Source organism: Leuresthes tenuis, unplaced genomic scaffold, assembly GCF_036924035.1.
Source record: "Leuresthes tenuis unplaced genomic scaffold, fLeuTen1.0.hap1 SCAF_4, whole genome shotgun sequence".
NCBI classification, from domain to species: Eukaryota; Metazoa; Chordata; class Actinopteri; order Atheriniformes; family Atherinopsidae; genus Leuresthes; species Leuresthes tenuis.
In genome coordinates this window covers 28,131,138-28,154,562 of record NW_027325358.1, presented here as the reverse complement: position 1 = coordinate 28,154,562, position 23,425 = coordinate 28,131,138, and the positions used below count along the sequence as shown (strand labels likewise).

At 39.7% G+C, this 23,425-nt stretch overlaps 1 protein-coding gene across 1 annotated transcript in view; it reads left to right on the top strand.

Moving 5' to 3' along the window:
* Positions 1 to 3,280, top strand: part of LOC140304766 (dual specificity testis-specific protein kinase 2-like) — a 34,494-nt gene extending 31,214 nt beyond the window's left edge. Inside the window, exons 9-11 of the mRNA XM_072383534.1 lie at positions 723 to 809; positions 968 to 1,061; positions 1,990 to 3,280. Coding sequence (XP_072239635.1) covers positions 723 to 809; positions 968 to 1,061; positions 1,990 to 3,218 — 1,410 coding nt within the window. The 3' untranslated portion in view covers positions 3,219 to 3,280. The remainder of the gene's footprint in view (positions 1 to 722; positions 810 to 967; positions 1,062 to 1,989) is intronic.
* The last annotated feature ends 20,145 nt before the right edge of the window (positions 3,281 to 23,425 follow it).

The window sequence follows — 23,425 nt, the reverse complement described above, 5'->3', positions numbered from 1 at the left end:
AGTTTGTAGTTTGAAGCAGGTACTCTCATTGCACAATAGAAACCAAATGCAACATTGAAAATGCAAATTTGTATAGTTACTGAACCAGATGCCAAAGGTTGACTGTGCAGACCACAGCTTATAACTTTAAACCTGACGCAAAATGCAGACACATGGGTTGACAGCGCTGTCCAGGCTTTTGACTGCAGTGTATTTTGACTCACATATTAGAGCGTTGAACTGTTTCTTAATCCTGCTCCTGAACATTCAGACTATTCACACGAGTTCCATTGCTTTTGTTCCTTCTCCTGTCCTTCATTTAATACATTAAACAGATGTGAAACTTACCAAGCCTCACAGCTTCAGTTGTTGACTTAACCTCTATGGTTAAAGCAAGCTAAGTACAGCGGCACACCATTTACTTTTTTTTTTTTTTTGAGGGCCTGCAACTGTCTGCAGCAGTGGTAAAACTGCCTGCTCCTGTCAAGTTTGCACAATCCCAATCCCAGTGCACTCCCCTGTCTCATACCAACTACCAGGAATATTATTTTATGCATCAGTTTTATAAATATACGTATTGGACCTTATCATTTTGGATACAAAAACATCAAAATATACAGCCCAGAAAAGTCCTGTGTCAGCTTGTTGATCCAGATAAAACTAGACTTCACTGTACAAGAACTTGTTCCCCACTGAAGGGTATATCTCTCTCTGTGTGTGGTTGTGTACGTGTGTGTGTTTAGGACTTTGGGCTTGACGTGGATACATTTGAGAACATGATAGGAGATTGTCCATCTGCGTTCTTTAGCCTTGCTGTTACCTGCTGTAATGTAAGTGCACACCCACTAGCTGTCATTAATCATACTGTTACTCATTGTGTTTTAACTGGCATGACCAGGCAACTATGACACCTTTCAGCAACAACATGTCTTCATCATTAGGATGTTACAACTGTCCAAAAAACTGACACTTTATCTTTCATTTTCAGATGAGTGCAGAGAGGCGTCCGGCATTCTCTGACATTCTCTTTACTTTGGAGGCCATGAGGAGAGAAGATGAGAAAGAGATGCCCATTGGACTTGGTAAAAGGAACAAATATTTAATTGATTAAATGTGAAATGCCCTCACATTTTTACAGCACTGTCAATATGGGTGCCTCCAACAGACAACAGGATCATTTTTCCTGAATGCTCAAAGCAGTTCTCCATTTTTGATTACAACTCTTAGCATAGTTGCATAGTTGCATAGTCAAGTGTTTTGACAGGCATACAGGTTATATGACAGGACCCATCTAGGTGGGGTCCTAGATTGTTTCAGTTCGAAAATTGCTTTATTGGTACAGTTTAAATTTGTGCAGTTAGTAATTCAGCTTTGGCTACAGAGTTTCACACCTGCAGTGAACTCACTACTACAACTCTCAGGGTTCCCCCAAAGAAAGTTGCACACTTCAGGGCTGACTAAAATGCATCAAGCCCGGTATATATTTGGGTATTTGTTACTAGGGAATTCTCACCCAAGTTAATTTTCCTTTTATTGTGGAAATTCTTGCAGGAGCTGTTGATTTTTACTTTTACCACAAGCAAAATAACTTTGTTCAAACCTTGTAGATCCTGTAACCATTTGAAATAAAAAGCCCTCTGGTGTCTCACTGGATTCTGAAAAAGGGTTTTTACTGAGAAATGTTTGCAGATGTACCATAAAAATGAGACTAGATTAAAGGACAGCAAAATAGCATGTCAGAAATTTGTGTCATACTTGCATATTCATTATTTATTACGTTTGTTTGTTTTGTTGATTATGATCAGAAATCCCAATGGTAACTGAGCATCTTTTTTTTTGTTTTGTTTTGAGGAAATGCGATATAGCTGTTACTAGTAGGGCTTAAGGGAACCAAAGCCCTCCCATTATGGAAAAATCATGATAATACAAATGATGTATAGTTTTTTGTTCTGTCACATTCTCTGACTTGTTTCTGCCTTACATGTCATTCCCCAACCTTCTGCTGGCCAGAGCCAGTGATGGTGGATTTAAGCCCATACCGGCGCCGCAGCTCTCCCTGTTACCCTGGAGACCGCAGTCAACTTGGTCAAGGCCTGGCCAGAAGCCAGTCAGACATGTTACCTCCTGCAACCTTGACCTCTCCTCTTCTCGGAACGCCTGCATGGGTGAACCCCTTCTCTCTCAGACAGGACCTGAATGGTGGACGGTGTAAACTCTTGGACACACCCAGCAAATCTGTCATCTCCCTGACCTTCACCCTACCAGCACTTAGGGACCTGTGTACCTCCCCTCACCTCCTCAGAGGGAAAACAGGGTTACGAGCACCTCCAAGGAGGTGCCAGTCACTCCCCTGCACTCCAGAAATTAGTCGGACTGTGGCCTTCCCAAGTGACAGTGAGAGGAAGGAGGGAGAAAAGGACAAGGGCAGAGTGGCAGATATTAGGGGTGAAGATGAGGAAGGTGACATAGTCAAGAATAGATGGGTGTCAGAGAGAGTAGAGGAAAGTTTGCTTGACATTACCGACTTAATCATGAAGAAGGAGGGGACAGAAGAGGATTCAGGTCTTCCTATTGAGTTGGAAATGGTGTCTCTGGAGCGGCTGGACGAGGAGGAGGAGGAGGATGAGCAGATAAGAGAGAATAAGGAAAGTGTTTGTCTTACTAAACCCATGGACTGTGCCAAGTCTCCAGAGCCAACTGAGAGAATCCTGAACGCCACACCTGTAAAACCACTTCTCACCTCCACCTCCTGCTCCTCCTTACAGACAAATGGCTGGCGACTTCCAATCTCCAGTGGACCACCCTCTTTGCCTCCTCTGCCACGAATAGACAACAACAATGGCTCGGACCTCGTGATTGGCCAGCAGATGCAGTGGGGTGGTGGTCAACACTCTAATGGTTATAGTGGAGCCCAGGTCCTGTCTTCTGACCCGAGGGGCTCCTATGAGCAAGATGAGGTCATTTCGTGTCCAGGCTGCTGTTTAGTGGGTTTGAGTTTCCCCTCAGTGTGCCGCCGTGGTTCAGCTTCTGTGCCTGCCTCCCACCGAAGAGCTTCATTTCCTCGGCAGCGACTGTACCGAAACCTCAATGGTACAATAACTGGTAGCGGCACTTCTTCATCAGCACTGGATACCACAGCAGCTAAAAATCTCTTGTGTCACAGCACAAATGGTCTAGTGGTGACAGGGCCCTTGGTGCCATGTGAGCCCGACCGGCCCCTACCGGAGGCCCAGTCGTAAACCTGCTCAGAGAACCCTGAATATTGATCTTCAGACGTGCACCAGCACTAAACATAAGAAGAATAAGAAGAATTTTGCTGATACTGAAAACCTAATACTCACCTTCTGAGATGTTTTGTTAATTTTGGGATGTCACAGTAAACTGTAGGACACCAGAATGCCACCATGTGAGAAGTTTAAACACAATATACTATGTAAGAAAAGAATACGGTGGCATGCTCTAAAACATAGCTAAGTTAAACAGAGGACAGCAACATAAAAAAAATTCTAAGTCAGGGCCAACAGCATGTTACTGCCTCTGAAAAGGTGCTGATACAAACAGAGCTGCTAGAGCTGACATAGTGATGCACATTTCTACTCAACTAAGTCAGATCAAACTCTGATTTGAAAAGAAAAGAAAAAGTATTCTACTGCTTTGTATGTTAAACTTTTGTGGGGACATTATTTCTGTAAGATGTACAAATAATTTTAATAAGAATGTATTACATTACAGTGCACCATTGCACTGCTATGTGATTTTAGGCTTTATAGCAGATTTGTCAAACTGAACTTGATCACTTAAAGACTGTTTCCATTATTTGATTACCCAAACTGTCCAATTCTAGCTTCAGTTTTTAATCTCCTGTGCAGTCATGTGGAAAATGTACACTCTCTCCAAGTTTTAAGATTTTGCCTATCAGGCTTTAAATATATAAATCTGGTCCTTACTAGGTTATGTAAATAAAATATAAGATAAACAACAATGGATGACATATTACACAGTGTCATTATTTACCAAATTTAGCCAAAACGCAGAAGCACCAGTGTGAAAAACACTTCACCCTGTGATTCAGCAGCTTATAGAACCATATAGAACCAGTTATTTTTTTAGCAATAACTCAAAGTAATGGTTTTCTGCATGACGTTATCAGTGTCTTACATTGTTGAGGAAGACCTTTGCACCACTTTTCTTTCCAACTTTACTTCAGTTAATTCGAGATTTTTGGGCTGAAGGTTTTGCACAGCTTTGTTTAAGGTCCATCCACTGTATTTCATTCAAGTACTTGTCAAGACTTTGACTGGACCATTTCAACACCTTGATTCTTTTCCAGACATTTTGTTGTTGATTTGCAGGTGAGCGTGGGATATTGTTGTGTAGCGTGTCCCGGTTTCAGCAAAGCTTTAGCTGTTGGACAGATGGCCTCAGATTTGACAAACTCTTATACAGATGAGGTGTAGATGATATAGATGCTATATAAATGAGTTTTTCTATTCAATGACTGCAAGCTGCCCAGGTCCTGTGGCTGCACAACATACCCAATTCACTATCCCTCCACTACTGTGCTTGACAGTTGGTTTGAGGCCTGTGATGATAGGCTACATTTAGTTTCCACCAAAGACTCTAAAATGCTTTATGGACAAGCATCTCCACTTTGGTGTTGTCTGTCCAAAGGACACTGAGATTTAGCTCTTTGCTTTTTTGCAGATTCTATAAGCATTGCAGAATCTGACATTAGGTTGAATTTGGTGGGTAGATTGGAGACTTTTGATTATTCTGTCTCACAGTTGAATAATGGACTCCAAATTCCATAGAAATTGATGATTCCCTGATTGATGGGCACAAATGGCTTCTTGAAGATCATTGCTGATGGAATTTCTCCATGGTATTGTGACAACGCTCAAAAAACCAGCAAACTGCCCAAACTTCAGCTTTTATAGAGGTGCTCACACTTGCTAATTATTACCTAAATAATCTTATTATTTATCTTACCTAATTTTAAGACCTGGAAAGGACTAGTTCATTTTTTTTGTTATGTTTTGATACATAATGCCTATTTTCTTTACTTGACTGTAGCTGTAAGTGAAACATCATTGTAACAGAAATGATGTCCTAAATGACAAAACTTGAAATATCCCAGGATAGTGATTAACTTGTACAATTGTCTTGGATGTGGAAGTAGTGGTGGGGACAAGCTTTACTTTGTACCTCATTTTACCTCCCTTTATAGAAGAAGTTTGGAAGGAAAAAAATGCATGGCAGCTTTGTCAATGGCACTTTTCTAGCTCAATACTGGTTCCCTGCACCACATTCTATAGTAAGAAGTGAAGCTGATAGATGTGGCTGCAGGTTTTTTATTCTATTTAACTGATAAACAGTAGCTGCAGTAGAATTATTTATAAGTAAATACATTTTATTTGTACATTTTTATAGCAGTTGAACTGTGTGTGTGTCAGAGGGAGAGAGAGAGCAGTGAAAAAGTGACAGACGGATATCTGTTGGTTTTAGGGTATTTAAGGGAATGAGCTTTCTGGGCTTTTCATCTAAATTTATTTTTGCACTTGAGTTTTCAGCACTTTGTGACAAGACACCAGGCATTTACTAGATGGTGCTTTATTTAAGTCTGTGCTACTGTTTTTTGTGTATGTGTGTGTGTGTTTGGTCAGTTCCTGCTCAACAAACAACACACTTTTAATCCTAAGACATCTACTTTTTGTCACATGTATTTTGTGTATATTTATGTGTGCATTTTGATTACACTGTTGTAACTTCAAAAGTGGCATCTGAGGCAAGTTTGAATATTTATTGTAAAGATCATTCCACACACTGTGTGTGTATGTGCTTTTGAGCTAAAGGTAGAGTGATGGATACTCACAGGATAACTCACTCCATCTCTTCTGATTTTAAACCATTTGTGGCTTTATTTCCATGTTCTTTTCTGATGTAAAGCTAGAAATTTGCAGTCATCTGATTAATAAACAAATATGGTTTTGAATACCCTGTGCTAATTTTTTAACTGATTTAGAGCACATTTATAATATTTGATCACTATGTTTACTTACTAACGGAACACAACAGTGCTTTGTTTACAGGACATCATAATATTTCAAATAAACTGAGTTGCAGCTTCACTGTACAGGGACAACAGTTTTGTGCAGGATATTTTGCAATTTATAAGAAGTGCTGCCATTTCTTGTACAGGGTAGAGAGAAGAGTGAGTGTGATAGAGCAGATGTGTTGTGATATCACAGAAGGCTCATAGTTATGCACTATGGCAAGATTTAGGTCTGGCAGAGAAGTAATTTCTTCACAGAAGATGCATACATTTTAACGTGCTAACCTAACAGTATATTCCCTTTGAAGAAAATACTGAAAATATGCACTGGTTAGGTGCAAAGGAAACCAACAGATCAAAATAGTTCTTCTCCTTCTTTACAAGTTCTCTTTATTCATGAGAGCTTCCTTGAAGATACCACTATATATGAATTATTGTCTGAAAGCTCCAAACTGCACAAAATTGTGATGTAATAGTGAATATCATGTCTTCAATGAGAAGCTGAAGGACAAGAACCAGCAGGTCACTGAGCTGCTCCAGGAGATCAGAAATATCGTTCTGAGGAATATTTGAAGTCACTACACCAGCAATATGTTCTATGAGCCCAATAGGGAAATCGAAGAGAAGAAAGAGGAGACATTACACAGAGAAAGAAGAAATTAAGAGAAAAATATCAAAAACTGACACAGAAAATCAATGAGCAACTCTAGGCTGAGAGAGAGAAGGAGAGGGAGGACAAAAAGTAGATAAGGAAGAGGGAGAAGAAGGATGTGGATGAAGAGAGAAAGAGGGAGAAGAGAGAGAATGGGAAATGATGGCCATGATGACTAAAATAAGAGAGCAGCATGAGAGAGATCTCAAAGAAGGAAAAGACAAGATGCAGTTTTGAAACTAAGGCCAGAGCAGAAGATGAGAAGCTTAATCCATTCTAACATCTGAAAAAAAAAATCTGTAAAATTGTGTTAGTAATTGTGGTTGACGGTAAAAAAAAAAGAGGTTGAAGGAGTTTAACCAACAAAAGGGCCAATTGGGAGGCTGCTCAGATAAGAATTGTACATATATTAGGCAGGAAAGACTTTTTATTCCCAAAAACCACAATCCTAATTTAGTTTTTAAATTAACTGAATTATAACTGAATTAGAGCTAAATATTGTGGGCTCGTAAAGTGAAGTTGCACATGATATTGTAGCCTTACAATGTCACATATTGATACAAGCTTATAGGTTAATATTGTTATGGAAGTTTTTCACGGTTCCTTCACTGAAAAAAGTGACTTTTTGTTGCGATAAACTCTATTAGAGTAACTGTCCTCATTTCTACCTTGTATTTTTAAGATTCAGTAAGAACTACAGTTTCTTAAGTTAAAATAAACATTTTACTAACGTAACACATGAATTATAGGGGAAAAGTAAGTTTTACTTCGGTTTCCTCATATTATTTAAATGTTTAATAGATGCATGTCCTTAAACCTAAAAAAATCACATAAACATTACTCTGAAAGTGTAGGGTTTCAAAACGCATGCACGATGCATGCGCACAGGAAGTGACACTGCTCCGGACGTTAAAGCAGCATCACACTCAGCAAGGTGTGACACGTACGACCGCTGGCAGTTAAGTTTTTACCGCTCTGTTTTAAATTTGTGATAATATATATTTCTGCATGTAGTGTGACTCAAGATATTTAACTGTTCAAAAGTCAATTTAAAATTTGCATAACGCCACATTGGTCCGTGGTGGTCTGTAGTGGGAGCCCAGCCAACAGAGGAACGTTAGGATGTGTAGACATCGACTTGGCAACATTCGCAGCCCTCCTTGAGCTGACGTTCCAGCAGCGTTCTGGAACTGTTTGCGGAAGGTCGCACTACAACCTTGCAGCAACTTTTAAGGAACGTTTGCGGAACGTTCTCTGAACTTCCCCAAAGGTTATATAGCCTATTGAATCCTTTAGGAGACGTTAAGGTAACATTCATGAAACGTTGCCTGAAGGTAACTGTTTGTTGAGAGGGCTGCAGTTTTCCTAATATAACTAAAGTTAGGATATTTAAAAAGCACCAATGTAACAGTATAACGTTTATCAACTCATTTCAACACAGTAGAACGTGGTTTTGTTCACTTTTGGCGGCAACACTGAAGTAACGTTACGTTAGTGAATCAACATTGCATTTAGAATGGGGGGGGGGGGGGGACGTCTGTGCTGTTTCATTTAGTGAGACAAAACAAAATTTCTTATTAAGTCTTATTAAAATATGTTTCTATTTATCAACAGGAAGCAAATCAACTCATTTTCATTATTCGGGCAAGTTTAAAATATTATATGCATGATATAATATTGTTTAGTTATTTTTCCTTATGTTTTCATCACAGCATAATGTTAAAATTGTGGCTGACTATTTTACACCACTGTTTTAATACCACAAATTATGTCTCTTTATTTTCAGTGTGCCCTTTGGAGGAGCCAGTGGACAGTTGTAGTTGAAGTCTAGGGAGAGGAGGTCAAGAAAAATTCATCAGGGAGAAAGAGTAGGCTTCTTGTGGTATGAGATGATTGTGCAAAAGATGCAATTTTAGGTCATTAAAACGTTTAGAGCTCATAAAACATTATAGGTTGAAGCATCCACACACTGGCCAAGGCCGGTTACTATCCTGTTCCTCAAACACCTTCCAACAACTGAGGAAGGTGAATGATGAACACCGAAACGTCTTGTGTTTTTTAAGTCCAGTGTTTTTAAATAATTTTTTTTGAAAGCCTGTTTTAAATGTTATTAATTTTTTGTCAGATAAGGTATCTGTTAATTACAGTGTTCACAGTAAAGATGGTAACTGTTTGTTGAGAGGGCTGCAGTTTTCCTAATATAACTAAAGTTAGGATATTAAAAAAGCACCAATGTAACAGTATAACGTTTATCAACTCATTTCAACACAGTAGAACGTGGTTTTGTTCACTTTTGGCGGCAACACTGAAGTAACGTTACGTTAGTGAATCAACATTGCATTTAGAATGTGTGGGGGGGGGGGGGGGGGGGTTGGGGGGGGGACGTCTGTGCTGTTTCATTTAGTGAGACAAAACAAAATTTCTTATTAAGTCTTATTAAAATATGTTTCTATTTATCAACAGGAAGCAAATCAACTCATTTTCATTATTCGGGCAAGTTTAAAATATTATATGCATGATATAATATTGTTTAGTTATTTTTCCTTATGTTTTCATCACAGCATAATGTTAAAATTGTGGCTGACTATTTTACACCACTGTTTTAATACCACAAATTATGTCTCTTTATTTTCAGTGTGCCCTTTGGAGGAGCCAGTGGACAGTTGTAGTTGAAGTCTAGGGAGAGGAGGTCAAGAAAAATTCATCAGGGAGAAAGAGTAGGCCTCTTGTGGTATGAGATGATTGTGCAAAAGATGCAATTTTAGGTCATTAAAACGTTTAGAGCTCATAAAACATTATAGGTTGAAGCATCCACACACTGGCCAAGGCCGGTTACTATCCTGTTCCTCAAACACCTTCCAACAACTGAGGAAGGTGAATGATGAACACCGAAACGTCTTGTGTTTTTTAAGTCCAGTGTTTTTAAATAATTTTTTTTGAAAGCCTGTTTTAAATGTTATTAATTTTTTGTCAGATAAGGTATCTGTTAATTACAGTGTTCACAGTAAAGATGGTATTCTTTATCATAGAATGGTTAAACATCTTAAGCTGTTTTGTAGTAATTTGTAATTGATTCTGTGGATTTTATCCCATTTAATGTTTTAATTGCATTCTTAAGAGTGCACTAGTCTAGAGGACTAATTTAAATGTTGAAATTGCACTGTTCTGTGCGTAGTGTTTTTTAACACCAGAAGGGTGATAATTATGTCTGAATGTTAAACTTTAAAATGAAAAATAAACAGTTTAATTGCATTGCAAGAGTATTGGTTAAATTTATTTGGTAACATAAAAAAAAACTGGTAATGATTACCTCATTTTAGGTAGTAGTGTAATGTAATGCAACCAAGTAAATTAAAATGTCAAGCGCAAAAAAATAATGTCTACTTAATTATTTCATAACGGCAAATACTACAATGTCAAATTTACAGGTACTTAAAATTTTAAATAAAATTATGATCCTGCCTATGAAAAGCAAGTAGATTTAATTTGTTTAAATAAATATACCTAAAAACTTAAATGATACTTAATATCTTCACAACTGTAATGTTTTATGGAAAGTAACATTTACTTGATACTGGCAAGTGAGTGTTACTTAATATTGCAGGATTAAATTTTACTTAAATCATTTGCATGCAAATACTTACAATATATTTTTTAAGTAAATCTTATGAGTTATTTCTTTCAGTGCACCATTCAGCAGTTATGGTATGGAAAGACACACACAAAAGGAAATCAGAGCAGTTATACCTGATACCCTGTTCTTTGGTATCAGGTATAACTGCCCCCCCGGGGGAATGTCTCACACCTTGGAGCAAGATCCAGGATCTTATCTTGTTGATAATTAAGAGACAGATAGTTAAAACAATTATCTTGTCTGGGTGTTATTCAAGAGACATGGTTTAAAATCGTTAGTGTGTCTGGGTGATGTGGTTAATGTGGATTGGAGAGTTTGTTAGCTCTCAGACATACAATTTACTGTCACAATTCTCCCTTTTGAATATTAATTAATCACTAAAAGAAAACAAACAAGAAAAATAAAATAAATGAAGAAAACAAAATGAAAGGGAGGAAGAAAAAAAAAAAGTAGTCACAACTTAAGTATCCGGTACACTATTTCACCCAAATTTCAAAATATATCATTGTGGCAGTTGTTTAGAGGAGAGAAATACTAATGAAAAACAAGAAAAAACTAAACAAAACGTCATCAGAGTCTGAGCTGGGGTAATGATCAGGGTCAGGAATGTGGAGAGAAGTTTAATTTTGATCAGCAATATTGGCGTTCACCTGAACATATTTGGAGGAATGAATCATCTTTTTCATTAGTACATTAGACAGCCATTTCAATACACATGGAATGAAGGTGCAGAGCAAAAAGAAAATCATTACATATGGGATTATTATTGTTAAAAACCATGCCGGCCATCCTTGGCCCAAAGATTTTAGCCAAGAGAACCATGAGTCATTTATTACATACAGGAGGCAAGTAATATGCATAATATGGCATATGTTTCATATGTTTGATAATGTTGGTAATGTTTTCATATTCGGAGTGGTTGTCTTCAATTCCAGAGGTCAACGTGACAGTGTTAACATCTGACAGCATGTTAAGTAGGGTGTCATGGGGGTCTGGTGGCCCATTGACTATGACTGTGAGTTGTCTGTACGTATATTTATCAGTGGGTTTGACATCAGAGATGGTGATCTGGGCTCTGTTGGAATTTGGAAGTTTTTTTATTCTGAAGCGGGGATTTCTGTTTGGAGCAATGGTTTTGACGATCAAGTGCCAATTGTGTGGGCCGCAGGAAATTTGTCACAATTGCCTTAATATGCGTGACTATGGAAGTAAATCTGTGTCATCGGATTTTGAAAGAAAATAGTGATTGAATTTCTAGCACTGAATATTTATGTGGTTTTTTATCTGGACCTGGTCTAATGTGGCCTATATGCTGAAAATTGTGTGAAATGTGTCTTTATTGCATTTTCACAAATAGAATGAAGGTTTCACAAATCACAGACTGTGTTTTAAAGAATGTTTAGCCTCTGTATGATAATCTAGTCCAGATTTGAGAAGTCTGGGTACAGTGTTTTGGATCTGTACCTAGTCTAATGTGGTCTTTGTATAAAATAAAAACGGTGAAATCTCCCCTTTCGTATTTTCACAAATAGAATATAGATACAGATACAATAGTTGGTGTCAGGCAAAGCTGATGTCTTACCTAAAATGTCTAAAAGGTTTTCACATCAAGACGTTAAACAGAAAAACAGTCAAACGGTGGACAAACAGTCGCACTGCACGATAAGTTTATTTCCCCTTAAGTGCCGAATCGGGGGCTGGCGAATCGGAAGCCAACTTCAGCGTCGTCCACACAGATGACATTTAATAGAGTTAAAACACACTGAAGCCTCATCATTGTTGGACATGCATCGTCGTGCATGTAAACAGCATAGCCGGCGTACTGTCGGGGTTATGCGTCTGCATGCTCCGCTAAAGCCGCTGCCTCACTCGCCACTACCCTGCAGCGGCTTATATGTGCTCTTCAAGCGCGTTCCTGGTTTCCGCCAATCACCCCTAATAGCTTATTGAAGGATCTCAGGATCATTAAATTAATTCAAAACTAGAAGAAAAGGCGTATTCTGAGCAGCTGTACGCTCTCGTTTAACTTCCGCTTAATTCATGTCCAATACAGTCTGTTAATGTACAAATGACAGCTGTCTATTACTGAATCTTACAGACACAAACCACACTGATGGCATAAAGAAGAGTTAAAACTGTCTGTTAATGTACAAATGTCAGCTGTCTATTACTGAATCTTACAGACAAAAACTACACTGATGGCATAAAGAAGAGTTAAAACGCCCATCGAAGCCCCATTACTGGACATGGCTAAAATCCGGTCACCATGCTAGCCGACAAGCCGAAGTTTGGGGTGACTCGTGCTCGCTGATTTTTTTGCTGTTGAATTTTTTGAGGTTGAATTCTTTAAGGTTGAATTTTTTTTTGCGGTTGAATTTTTTGAGGTTGAAATTTTTGCAGTTGAATATTTTAACGTTGAAAAACATTCAGATACATAAATTCAATGCATAAATACTCTGTGCTAGACATTCAATCACTATTTTCTTTCAAAATCTGATGACACAGATTTACTTCCATACCTGACCCGTTCTGGTCGCCAAATTTCAGGGTAAACGAGGGAGGTGAATGTTGCACTTTGTCCTTCTGTCATACAGTGACAGTCCCGGCAGGTTTGTAGGTGTAACCCTCCATCAGCTGCGCTAAACATGACAGCATCAGAGTCAGGTGATGCATGGTTGAGTTTGGTGGAACACGTCTAGTTAGTGTTCGTTGAATCCACAGGGCTAATTCCACGTGTCGTCCTCTTTGGCATCTGTGCGTTCTTGCACCATCCTTCCTTGGCCTCTGTTCGTCTTCACACCGTCTGGCCTCGTGTCGATCAGGTTGGCAGCGTGGCTCCTCTGTTGGCTCGGGGATCTTCCTGCAGTGGATGGCGTGAACCCATGTTGCCCTCTCAGCTGTCTTCGCAATGGTATGCGTCGTCAGAATGGACCTCGTCACTGTTTGAAAATCCAGTGCTTCCTTCTGAAGTAATTTCTCATCACCCAGGTTGGAAGTCTGCAGAGAGAGAGAGAGAGTAAGTTTTTGCAATATTGTAGCATTTTATCCTCACATGGGCCAGTGGAGGGGAGTGGCCTGGTTACAGGTTTTACTCCCAGAGATGGAGGTCTGCCAAAATGAATTTTGATTTTAGAGTGCCATTTTCTTGTTCAACAGCATCTCTGCTGGCGGGTGTCATACACAATTTTGTCTGAGGTTAATGGTAAGTAATTCACTAATTTGGTTTATCGCAGAATTGACAAAGTGAGAGCCATTATCGCTGCTCAGTTTTAGTTTAGTTGTAGTTTCCAGAAGGGGAGTAGTCTCTGTTAGCAGAGCCTTTGCTACTACTTGGCCACTCTGGTGTTTTGCTGGAAATACTTAAATCCATTTTGACCACATGTCAACTATTACTGAGCAGTATTTCTTTCCTTCTGTTGGAGCCACCTAGCGTAGCTAGCTCTGTTAGTCGTCCCCGAGCAGATCCCGAGCAGCCGGGACTTAAGAGTGGCTGGGTGACTGTCAGGAAGAGGAGTCATAGTCCTAAAGTCAAGCCCGTGGTTCACCATCAACCTGTCCACGTTTCAAATAGATTTTCCCCACTCAGTGACACACCCGCTGAGGAGAAAACCCTGGTAATTGGCAGCTCTATAGTCAGAAACGTGGCATTAGCGACACCAGCGACCATAGTCAAATGCATTCCAGGGGCCAGAGCGGGCGACATAGAATCCTATTTAAAACTGCTGGCTAAGGATAAACGTAAATACAGTAAAATAGTTATTCACGTCGGCGGTAATGACACCCGGTTACGCCAATCGGAGGTCACTAAAATTAATGTTGCATCGGTGTGTAATTTTGCCAAAACAATGTCGGACTCCGTAGTTTTCCCTGGACCCCTGCCAAATCTGACCAGTGATGACATGTTTAGCCGCATGTCCTCATTCAATCGCTGGTTGTCTAGATGGTGTCCAGCAAACAACGTGGGCTACATAGATAATCTTTCTGGAGAAAACCTGGTCTGATGAGGAGAGACGGCATCCATCCCACTTTGGAAGGAGCTCTTCTCATTTCTAGAAATATGGACGAATTTATTAGTCATCCAAAAACATGACAACCCAGGGTTGAGACCAGGATGCAGAGTTGTAGTCTTACACACTTCTCTGCGGCTTCCCACCTGATGCTGCCCCCCCCCCCCCCCCCCCCCCCTCAATAAAAAAACACAAAAGGAGCAAATCCTCTTGTGCAAAAAAAAAAAATTAAAACAAAAACTTTAACTGAACAAAAACATCAAACTATTAAATGTGGTTTGCTGAATATTAGATCTCTCCCTTCGAAGTCTCTGTTAGTGAATGATTTGATTTGTGATCATCATATTGATATATTTTGTTTTACAGAAACCTGCCTGCAGCAGGAGGATAATGTTAGCATTACTGAATCAACTCCCTCTGACTATTTAAATGTTCACGTTCCTCGAACCACAGGTAGAGGAGGAGTGGCAGCTATCTTCAGATCAGGGTTACTAATCAGTCCTAGACCCAAGATTAGTTTTAGCTCTTTTGAATCTCTGATTCTCAGTTTTTCCCACCCAAAGTTGAAATCACAAAAACCTCTTGTGTTTGTTATTGTGTATCGTCCACCTGGCCCTTATTCTGAGTTTCTCTCTGAATTCTCAGAGTTTTTATCCCAGTTAGTGCTGAGTACAGATAAAGTCATTGTAGTGGGTGACTTTAATATTCATGTAGATGTTGAAAATGACAGCCTAAATATTAACTTTAATTCTATATTAGACTCTATTGGATTTTCTCAAAGTGTTCACAGACCTACTCACTGCTTTAATCACACCCTTGACCTTGTGCTGACTTATGGCATTGAGAGTGAACAGTTAACAGTGTTCCCTCATAACCCTGTGTTGTCTGACCATTTTTTAATAACTTTTGAATTTACATTACTTGACTACACGGTTTCTGAGAAGAATTCTACATATAGAAGGTGTCTGTCAGAGAATGCTGTAACCAGATTTAAAGAGTTGATTTCATCATCCTTTTCTTCACTGCCATGTGCTGATATGACAGAGGACGGCTACCTAAATTTTACTCCAGTAGAACTTGACTCTCTTGTTGACAGCACTATAGCTTCAATGCGTACAACACTGGACAATGTTGCCCCTCTGAAAAGGAAGGTAATCAGTCAGAAGAGGTTGGCTCCTTGGTATAATTCACAGCTGCGTGCGTTAAAGCAGACTGCAAGAAAGCTGGAGAGACAGTGGCGTTCCTCTAATTTAGAAGAGTCTCAATTAGTCTGGAAAGATAGTTTAATAACGTATAAGAAAGTACTTCGTAAAGCTAGAACTGCTTATTATTCATTATTGATAGAAGAGAATAAGAATAATCCCAGGTTTCTTTTCAGCACTGTTGCCAGGCTGACAAAGAGTCCGAGCTCTGTTGAGCCATGTATTCCTTTAACTCTCAGCAGTGATGATTTCATGAGATTCTTCATCAATAAAATTGTTTCTATCAGAGAGAAGATTAATGGATTATTATCACTGATGTATCATCAAGTAGAGTAGCTTTAGAAGTATCTTTCGAACCTGAATTGTATTTAGACAGCTTCTGTCCAGTTGATCTTTCTGAGCTAACAACAGCAATAGTCTCTTCTAAACCATCAACTTGTATGTTAGACCCAATCCCAACCAGACTGTTCAAGGAGGTTTTCCCCTTAATTGACACTTCCATATTGGATTTGATCAATCGGTCTTTGTTGATAGGATATGTACCTCAGACTTTTAAGGTTGCTGTAATTAAACCTTTACTTAAAAAACCTACTCTTGATTCAGAAGTGTTGGCTAATTATCGACCTATATCCAATCTCCCTTTTTTGTCTAAAGTTCTTGAAAAAATAGTTGCAGTTCAACTTTGTGATCATTTACATAGAAATAATCTGTTTGAAGAGTTTCAGTCAGGATTCAGAGTGCATCATAGCACAGAAACAGCACTGGTGAAAGTTACCAATGATCTCCTGTTAGCTTCTGATAGCGGACTTGTTTCTGTGCTTGTCCTGTTGGATCTCAGTGCTGCATTTGATACGATCGATCACACCATTCTGTTACAGAGACTTGAACATGTTATTGGGATTAAAGGAACTGCATTAGGCTGGTTTAAGTCATATTTATCTGATAGATTCCAGTTTGTTCTTGTAAATGAAGAATCTTCCTCACACGTTGGAGTAAGTCATGGAGTTCCTCAGGGTTCTGTGCTTGGACCGATTCTTTTTACTTTATACATGCTTCCATTAGGTAACATTATCAGACAGCATGGCATAAATTTCCATTGTTATGCTGATGATACTCAGCTGTACTTATCTATGAAACCAGATGAAACCAACAGGTTGGTCAGACTACAAGCCTGTCTTAAAGACATAATGACCTGGATGACTCAGAACTGTCTGCTTTTAAATTCAGACAAAACTGAAGTTGTTCTCTTTGGACCTGAGCGCTTCAGGGAGAAATTGTCTAGTTATATAGTTACTCTAGATGGTATTTCCTTGGCTTCTAGTTCTACAGTGAGGAACCTTGGAGTTATTTTTGACCAGAATTTATCATTTGACGCACATATAAAACTGGTTTCTAGGACTGCCTTCTTTCACCTTCGTAATATTGCTAAAATCAGGAACATCCTGTCTCAGGGTGATGCAGAGAAACTAGTTCATGCATTTGTTACTTCAAGATTGGACTACTGTAATTCCTTATTATTGGGCTGTCCCACATATTCTCTGAAAAGCCTCCAGCTGATCCAAAATGCTGCAGCCAGAGTTCTGATGAGAACTAACAGGAGAGATCATGTTTCTCCAGTTTTAGCTTCTCTTCATTGGCTCCCTGTTAAATTCAGAATAGAATTTAAGATTCTTCTTCTCACATATAAAGTTCTTAATGACCGAGCTCCATCATATCTTAAAGATTGTAATTGTAAGGTATTTTCCTAACAGAGCACTTCGCTCCCAAACTGCAGGTTTACTTGTTGTTCCCAGAGTTTCTAAAAGTAGAATGGGAGGTAGAGCCTTCAGTTATCAGCCCCCTCTCTTGTGGAATAAGCTGCCAGTAAATGTCCGGGAAGCAGACACCCTTTCCACTTTTAAGATTAGGCTTAAAACTTTCCTTTTCGATAAAGCTTATAGTTAGGGATGGCTCAGGTAATCCTGAAACATCCCATAGTTAAGCTGCTATAGGCTTAGACTGCTGGGGGACCTCATCTGTCACACCTTTCCTCACTTTGCTCTCTTTTTCCCCCTGTTTAATTTCACAATTGATTTTATGTACATGTGACATTATTGTGGTTATTAACGTATGTTTCCCTGTTCCAACAGATATCCTTTGAATGGCGTTATGGTGTTTTTCCCCCCTCTTTTCCCTCTTTTCTGTCTTCTCAAACCCCAGCTGGTCGAGGCGGATGGCCACCCTTCCTGAGTCTGGTTCTGCCAGAGGTTTCTTCCTGTTAAAAGGGAGTCATTCCTTTCCACAGTTGCCTCAGGCACGCTCAGGACGGGAGATTGGACTGAAGACAAGTTTCGGTGCAATCTGTTGGTTTCCTTAGCTAGGATATTAATTTTTTGAATTGGCTCTATATGAATTAATTGGATTATGATTACAATGAATTGAATTCCAATTGGCTTGAATTGGACATATTACTTAAGTGCCTTGAGATGACAATTGTTGTAATCTGGCGCTATATAAATAAAATTGAATTGAATTGATTTGAATTAGAGAGACAGGATCTGTGTTGTTAGTGTGAGCAAAACATTTACAAACAGAAATTGACTTTTGGGAGTAAAATGGCATCGAGAGGAGCTGCGACTTTATCCTTGTTGGAAAATGGGTTTGTCGTTTGATTTTAGGAATTGTCGGTGTTTCCACAGAGTGTCAAAATCCTGGACAAGCCAAAAGCGTATCTGGAATCAGTGTAGATGGTTACTGCTTTGTTGTTAGCTAGTCTGCATACCTCTGTCAAGGCTATCAGTTCTGCCGCCTGTGCCAAATAGTGAGGGGGGGGTAAACTGAAGAGAAGAGTTTCATGATTAGTGACAGCAAAAACCAATTCTGTTGTGACCCGTTTGTGGGTCATGTGAAGCTGCTCCATCTGCAAAGAGAACCAAATCATGGTTTGTTAATGGTGTTTCTTGAAGGTCCGGTATTGGCAAGCAAACCTGTTGTATCTTAGCTTTTGTGCTGTAGAGAGGTGAGAAGTCTTTTGTTCAAGTAAAATCAAGGACACAGCATGACCAGGAGACCAGGACCAGGAGAGTTACATCAGAATAAGCCACAATATCTCTGGAGGCCATAACTACCTTTTTAGCTGCAGCCACAGATCTGAATATATCTTGGGAGACCTGCAGTCACGGGGTCCAGTTTTAAAGAAAAATAAGCTCCAGGGCACAGTTTATTTCTGTGATCCTGCCACAAAAAAGAAGTCATACATCCATCTTTTTTCATCTACTGATTGAGTGAATGGTCTGGTAGGGTCAGGCAGGCCCAAAGTTGGAGTGCTTTGTAAGGCAAGTTTTAGTTCAGTGAAAGACTGTTCCACTTCAAGAGTCCATGTGATCTTATGTTTTGCTTGTGGATCTTTGCCATGAATGAGGGAGGCAAGCGGAGCTTCAAGAATGGCATAATTATAAATTAACTGTCTACAGTAAGAGCACATACCAAGAAAATTGGGATGGGTTTTGGAAGGTTCTGAATTGCATCAACTCCTTTTGGTGAAAGAGTCTTCCTTTCAGAAGTGATGACATGACCAAAGAAGACAACTTTTCCCTGGACAAATTGAAGTTTAGACAAGCTGGCTTTGTTACCAGTTTCAGTCAGATGTTTCAAGGGTTTGACTGTGTTGGCTGTTCATTGGGGAGAGAACCAAGGATTCAAGTGTGCTGTTAGTGTGCTCTCAATAGATTGTGAATCAATCAGACTTGATAATGGTTATAGTTGGGTTATGCTCCTTATCTGAGCAAGGATAATTATCCTTTGTTACATGGTGGTGAATGAATCGAATCACTGGCACAAAGCATGCAATACCGCAGTAGATAAGTAGCGCTGTACCCATTTCAACTATCGCGAATAGAGCCACTTCCGGTTGACGTCTTCACCACCAACAACAGCAAAACTAAGGCATTTGAGAAAGATGGCGAACGAAGAGCAAGATGAAGCTACGTCCCTCTATATTTGAGATGAGCATGGTTATGACACAAACGTGATGCACAACGGCATTATCACTCAAAAAGTAAGGCATCAGGTGCAGTGGAAATTTTAAAAAAAATTCACTGACCGTGTGTGCGAAGGCTCATGGGAAACGTAGTGTGACAAAATTTCACTTTCCAAAACTCCTCGGAGTCCCTTTAAAACATCCCTTTATTTTTTTTTACAGCCTTGGTGGCCTTAATTAATTCCTGTTGTGCTCTGGTGTTTGTGTGTTAATTCTTACATTCTTGGCTTCTGTGTCCAGCCTCTGCTGTTTAGCAGAAGGACTCTCTGAAAGGATGTCTGTGTCTTGAAAATCTGACGAATCAAGGGATGGTTGGTCCGACTGCTCAGGAGATCGTGCCATGGAGACAGATTCTTCTGATCATGATAGGGGAAGCAGATGAAAGGAAAAACATTCACATTATATTCTTTACAAAGAACTAGTTGTTAGAAAAATTAACTCACAGACAACGGTATGAAACCAAGAAATCCCTCAGAGGCCTCCAGTATTTTACTTGCAAGGGGAGAACAACACACGAACCTTCTCAGATTCACAAGAGTTCTGCAATGAGTGGTTGCCTCCCTTGCTCTTTTATTTGGTGACACACACACACATACATACAATCCTCTATGTGCCCAGGTCTGGTATATCTCCTGAGTTTGGAGGCATCTTCTTATTTGGGGAGCTATAAAGATAACGATCAGTGGGGAGACAACATTCCTTGTTAAAACACAGTTCTCTTTGTCTCCCAACTTCTCCTTGTGAAGTTTTGATATGAAATGGCCTATCTGGCTGTGACATTTACATAATGATAATAAGCAAACTTTTCAGACATTTCCCCCCTGTTTATCATTAATAAATGTCAACTTTCACTTCAGTATCTTACAAGTCTTTTTAGCTTTCTGTAAGAACATCGTTTTTATGACAACCTTATGAATTTACACTCAAATGGTTCTTCATTTTATTTCATCTAAACACAACTATTGTCAGCTTCTTGGACAATGTGCGACATTGGATATAGGTCCGGATGATATTCTTCATCTAGTTCGTCCTCCTGGAGAAGCAATGCTCTGAACTCAGAAGGGCATCCCTCTATGGTGTGGACCACCAACCTGGTACATAGAGACATAGAACACGCTCCTCCTTTTTCAGCCAGGAAAGAAGGACACAGACAGTTGAAAAGTTATAGATTCTCCTGATGACACACATTCCATTTAGTTCCAAAGGTATGCACCTTCCCTGCTTCACAACTTCCTTTGCTGCTTAACAGGGCCCTGATGGACCTGTTTTGTTTTTTCAATCTCTCGTAGGTTTCCCAACCTGAAATAGGCAGAACCACAGATAGACTTATGACCAGTCCTGCTACCAACAACCACTTTGAACCTTTCTTTTTCTCTTCTTTTCCTCTCTTCTCTGGTGCTCTCTGCCCCTTACCCTGCTAAGTGCTAGAGAGATATCCCTGCTTCACCAGCATTGAGTTTACCAGGATCTATACACCTGGTCCACTTTGTAGCTGGATTTCCCTCTCTAGCAGTCAGGGGAAGGCAAAGAGTACCTCTTACAATGGCTCTTGTGTATCCAAGTATCACGTCTCTCGACCTTGACAGCGGTTAAGGTGGTTATCAGGATCTGGAACGGCCTTCCCAGCTCGGTTTGTTCCACGCCTTCCTCTTTATCACCTTCGTGAAGACCCAGTCTCCGATATTAAGCTCTGCTCCAACCTGTAATGGCAAAGTCTCATTCGGAACATTATTATATTGACTTATATCTTCGGTTTCAAACATCCTTTTCATATAACTTGCTAGAGTGTTGTTGGGGAAATTTATTAATGCACAAAGTCAGTTATATTCTTCTGAGGAGATAAGAGGCTTTTATAATGATATCTTGCAAAAGAGAACAACACAGTACAAAATACAGAGTTGCTCTGATTACTGAGGCAAAAACACAGTTATATTGCCCACTTGTCAGATCATCTCTCTTTGGGTATAGTTGATTGTTCTTCTATCTTCCCTCCCCAACCATCAGTTGAGGTTACCCAGACCCAGTCGTAAATACCAGCCTAACCCTGTCCCCCTTAAAGTGCAGCTATCTCATTATAACAAGCCCACCATTGTAAAGAGGAATTTAAGAAAAACAGGGCAGGGTGGTACCTTGCAGATCGGTCATTTGCAGTTCATGCACAGTAACACTCAATACAATGTATAAAAGAATTAATTTTCCATTACAGTGCCGTCATCCTCATACTGGTGGCATGCAGTTTAGCTAGGTCTGGGATAGAATATGGTCTTCCATACATTATTTCGAATGAAGTTAAAAATGTACCTTGTGTGGGAGTTATCCTCAGCTGAACTAAGTCTGTGCAATCAGTCCAGTTTCTCCCTGTTTCTTCCATTGCTTTCCTCAGTTTCAGCTTAATTGTTCCATTAGTTCTTTCCACTAGCCCTGCACTCTGGGGGTGATAACCACAATGTTTTTTCAAGTTTATGCAGAAGTGGTCTCCTATCTTTTGTATCACTTCATTCACAAAATGACTTCCATTATCACTCCTGATAATCTGTGGAATACCAAAGGTAGGTGTTATTCTTTTGCATAAGGCTTTTCTACTGTCAGGGCACCTGCTGAATGACATGGAAATATCTCTACACATTTAGAAAATGCATCAGTTATTACCAAACAGTACTTCTGGTTGTTACATTTGTTTAGTTCCATAAAATCCATGTATATTTCTTGGAAAGGATACTCGTAGGAAACTGACCTCTTCGTGGTCTCATGTTTCCCTGTGGATTATGTTTTATGCAAATCTGACATTGTGTACAATTTTTTTTTAATAAGTGGTAATATAATATATATAATGTTCTATTATTCTGTTAGTCCCTCCTGTTGACACATGGCAAGGCTCATGTGCCACAATTGCTGCCCATTTATACATGGATTTTAGCAAGATTGGTTTTCCAAACGGTCAGGTGTAGATGTCATCTTTCAAAATTGCTCCTTTATTGCACCACATAGTTCTTTTGCTGTCTGGTGCTTGTTGTTACATGTCTTCTAAACCCTGTAATTCAGGGGATATTGTCGTGCTTTAGGCCTGTGTTCTCTCCTTGGCCAAATAATAACAAGCTCCACACCTTTTATCAGTCCCACATTAGCGTTGCCTTGGGACCATAGTGTGGATGGCAGTGATTCTAAAACCTGATCTTGTTCTGCAGTGAGGGTCATAGTTCACGCAGACTGTTCCTCCAAATGTGTTTGTGGGGAACATGTTACTACCCAGTTTAACAGTTTCCTATAACACTGTGTTGAGGGGCTGAACTGCCAGCCTTTCTGCTCATCAGGTCTCCAGTCAGTGACATCTTTAACATATAATGCTGATTGGTTCAATTGTTTCCAGTCTGTCCAGCCATTTATGGCCATGGACACATGTGGTGTCTTCCCATGTTGCACCAATTTGTTCATTTCCGGGGTACATAAACAAAAACAGTTGTCTTCTTTCCAATAACATGCAGTAAGAACAACTCTTTGTGGGCCTAATCGACAGAAAGCCTTGTCAAATGCATAATCTGGACCAGTGGTTTGCTTAAACCTCACTGTGACATGATAACCACCTGGGGAAGAGGTGCTCTTTGGGTAACGAGTGACTTCAGTTGTTAGATCAGCCAGCTGCTTTGCAGTGACTGCTACATCGATAGTTGGTATGTCGAAGGACCAGTGATAGTGTGGTTCCCCTGAGCCTTGTATAACATGCATATTGACGTGCCACTATGCCCCCATTTTCTGCTTTTTCCCATAAAATCTTGTCCCAAAAGATTAAAGGGGCAAGCTGGAGAGAGAACCACCTGTCTCCAGGAACTTTCACCTCGTTCTGGAAATTCTATCTTTATTTTGGTGGACATAGGTTTCTTTTG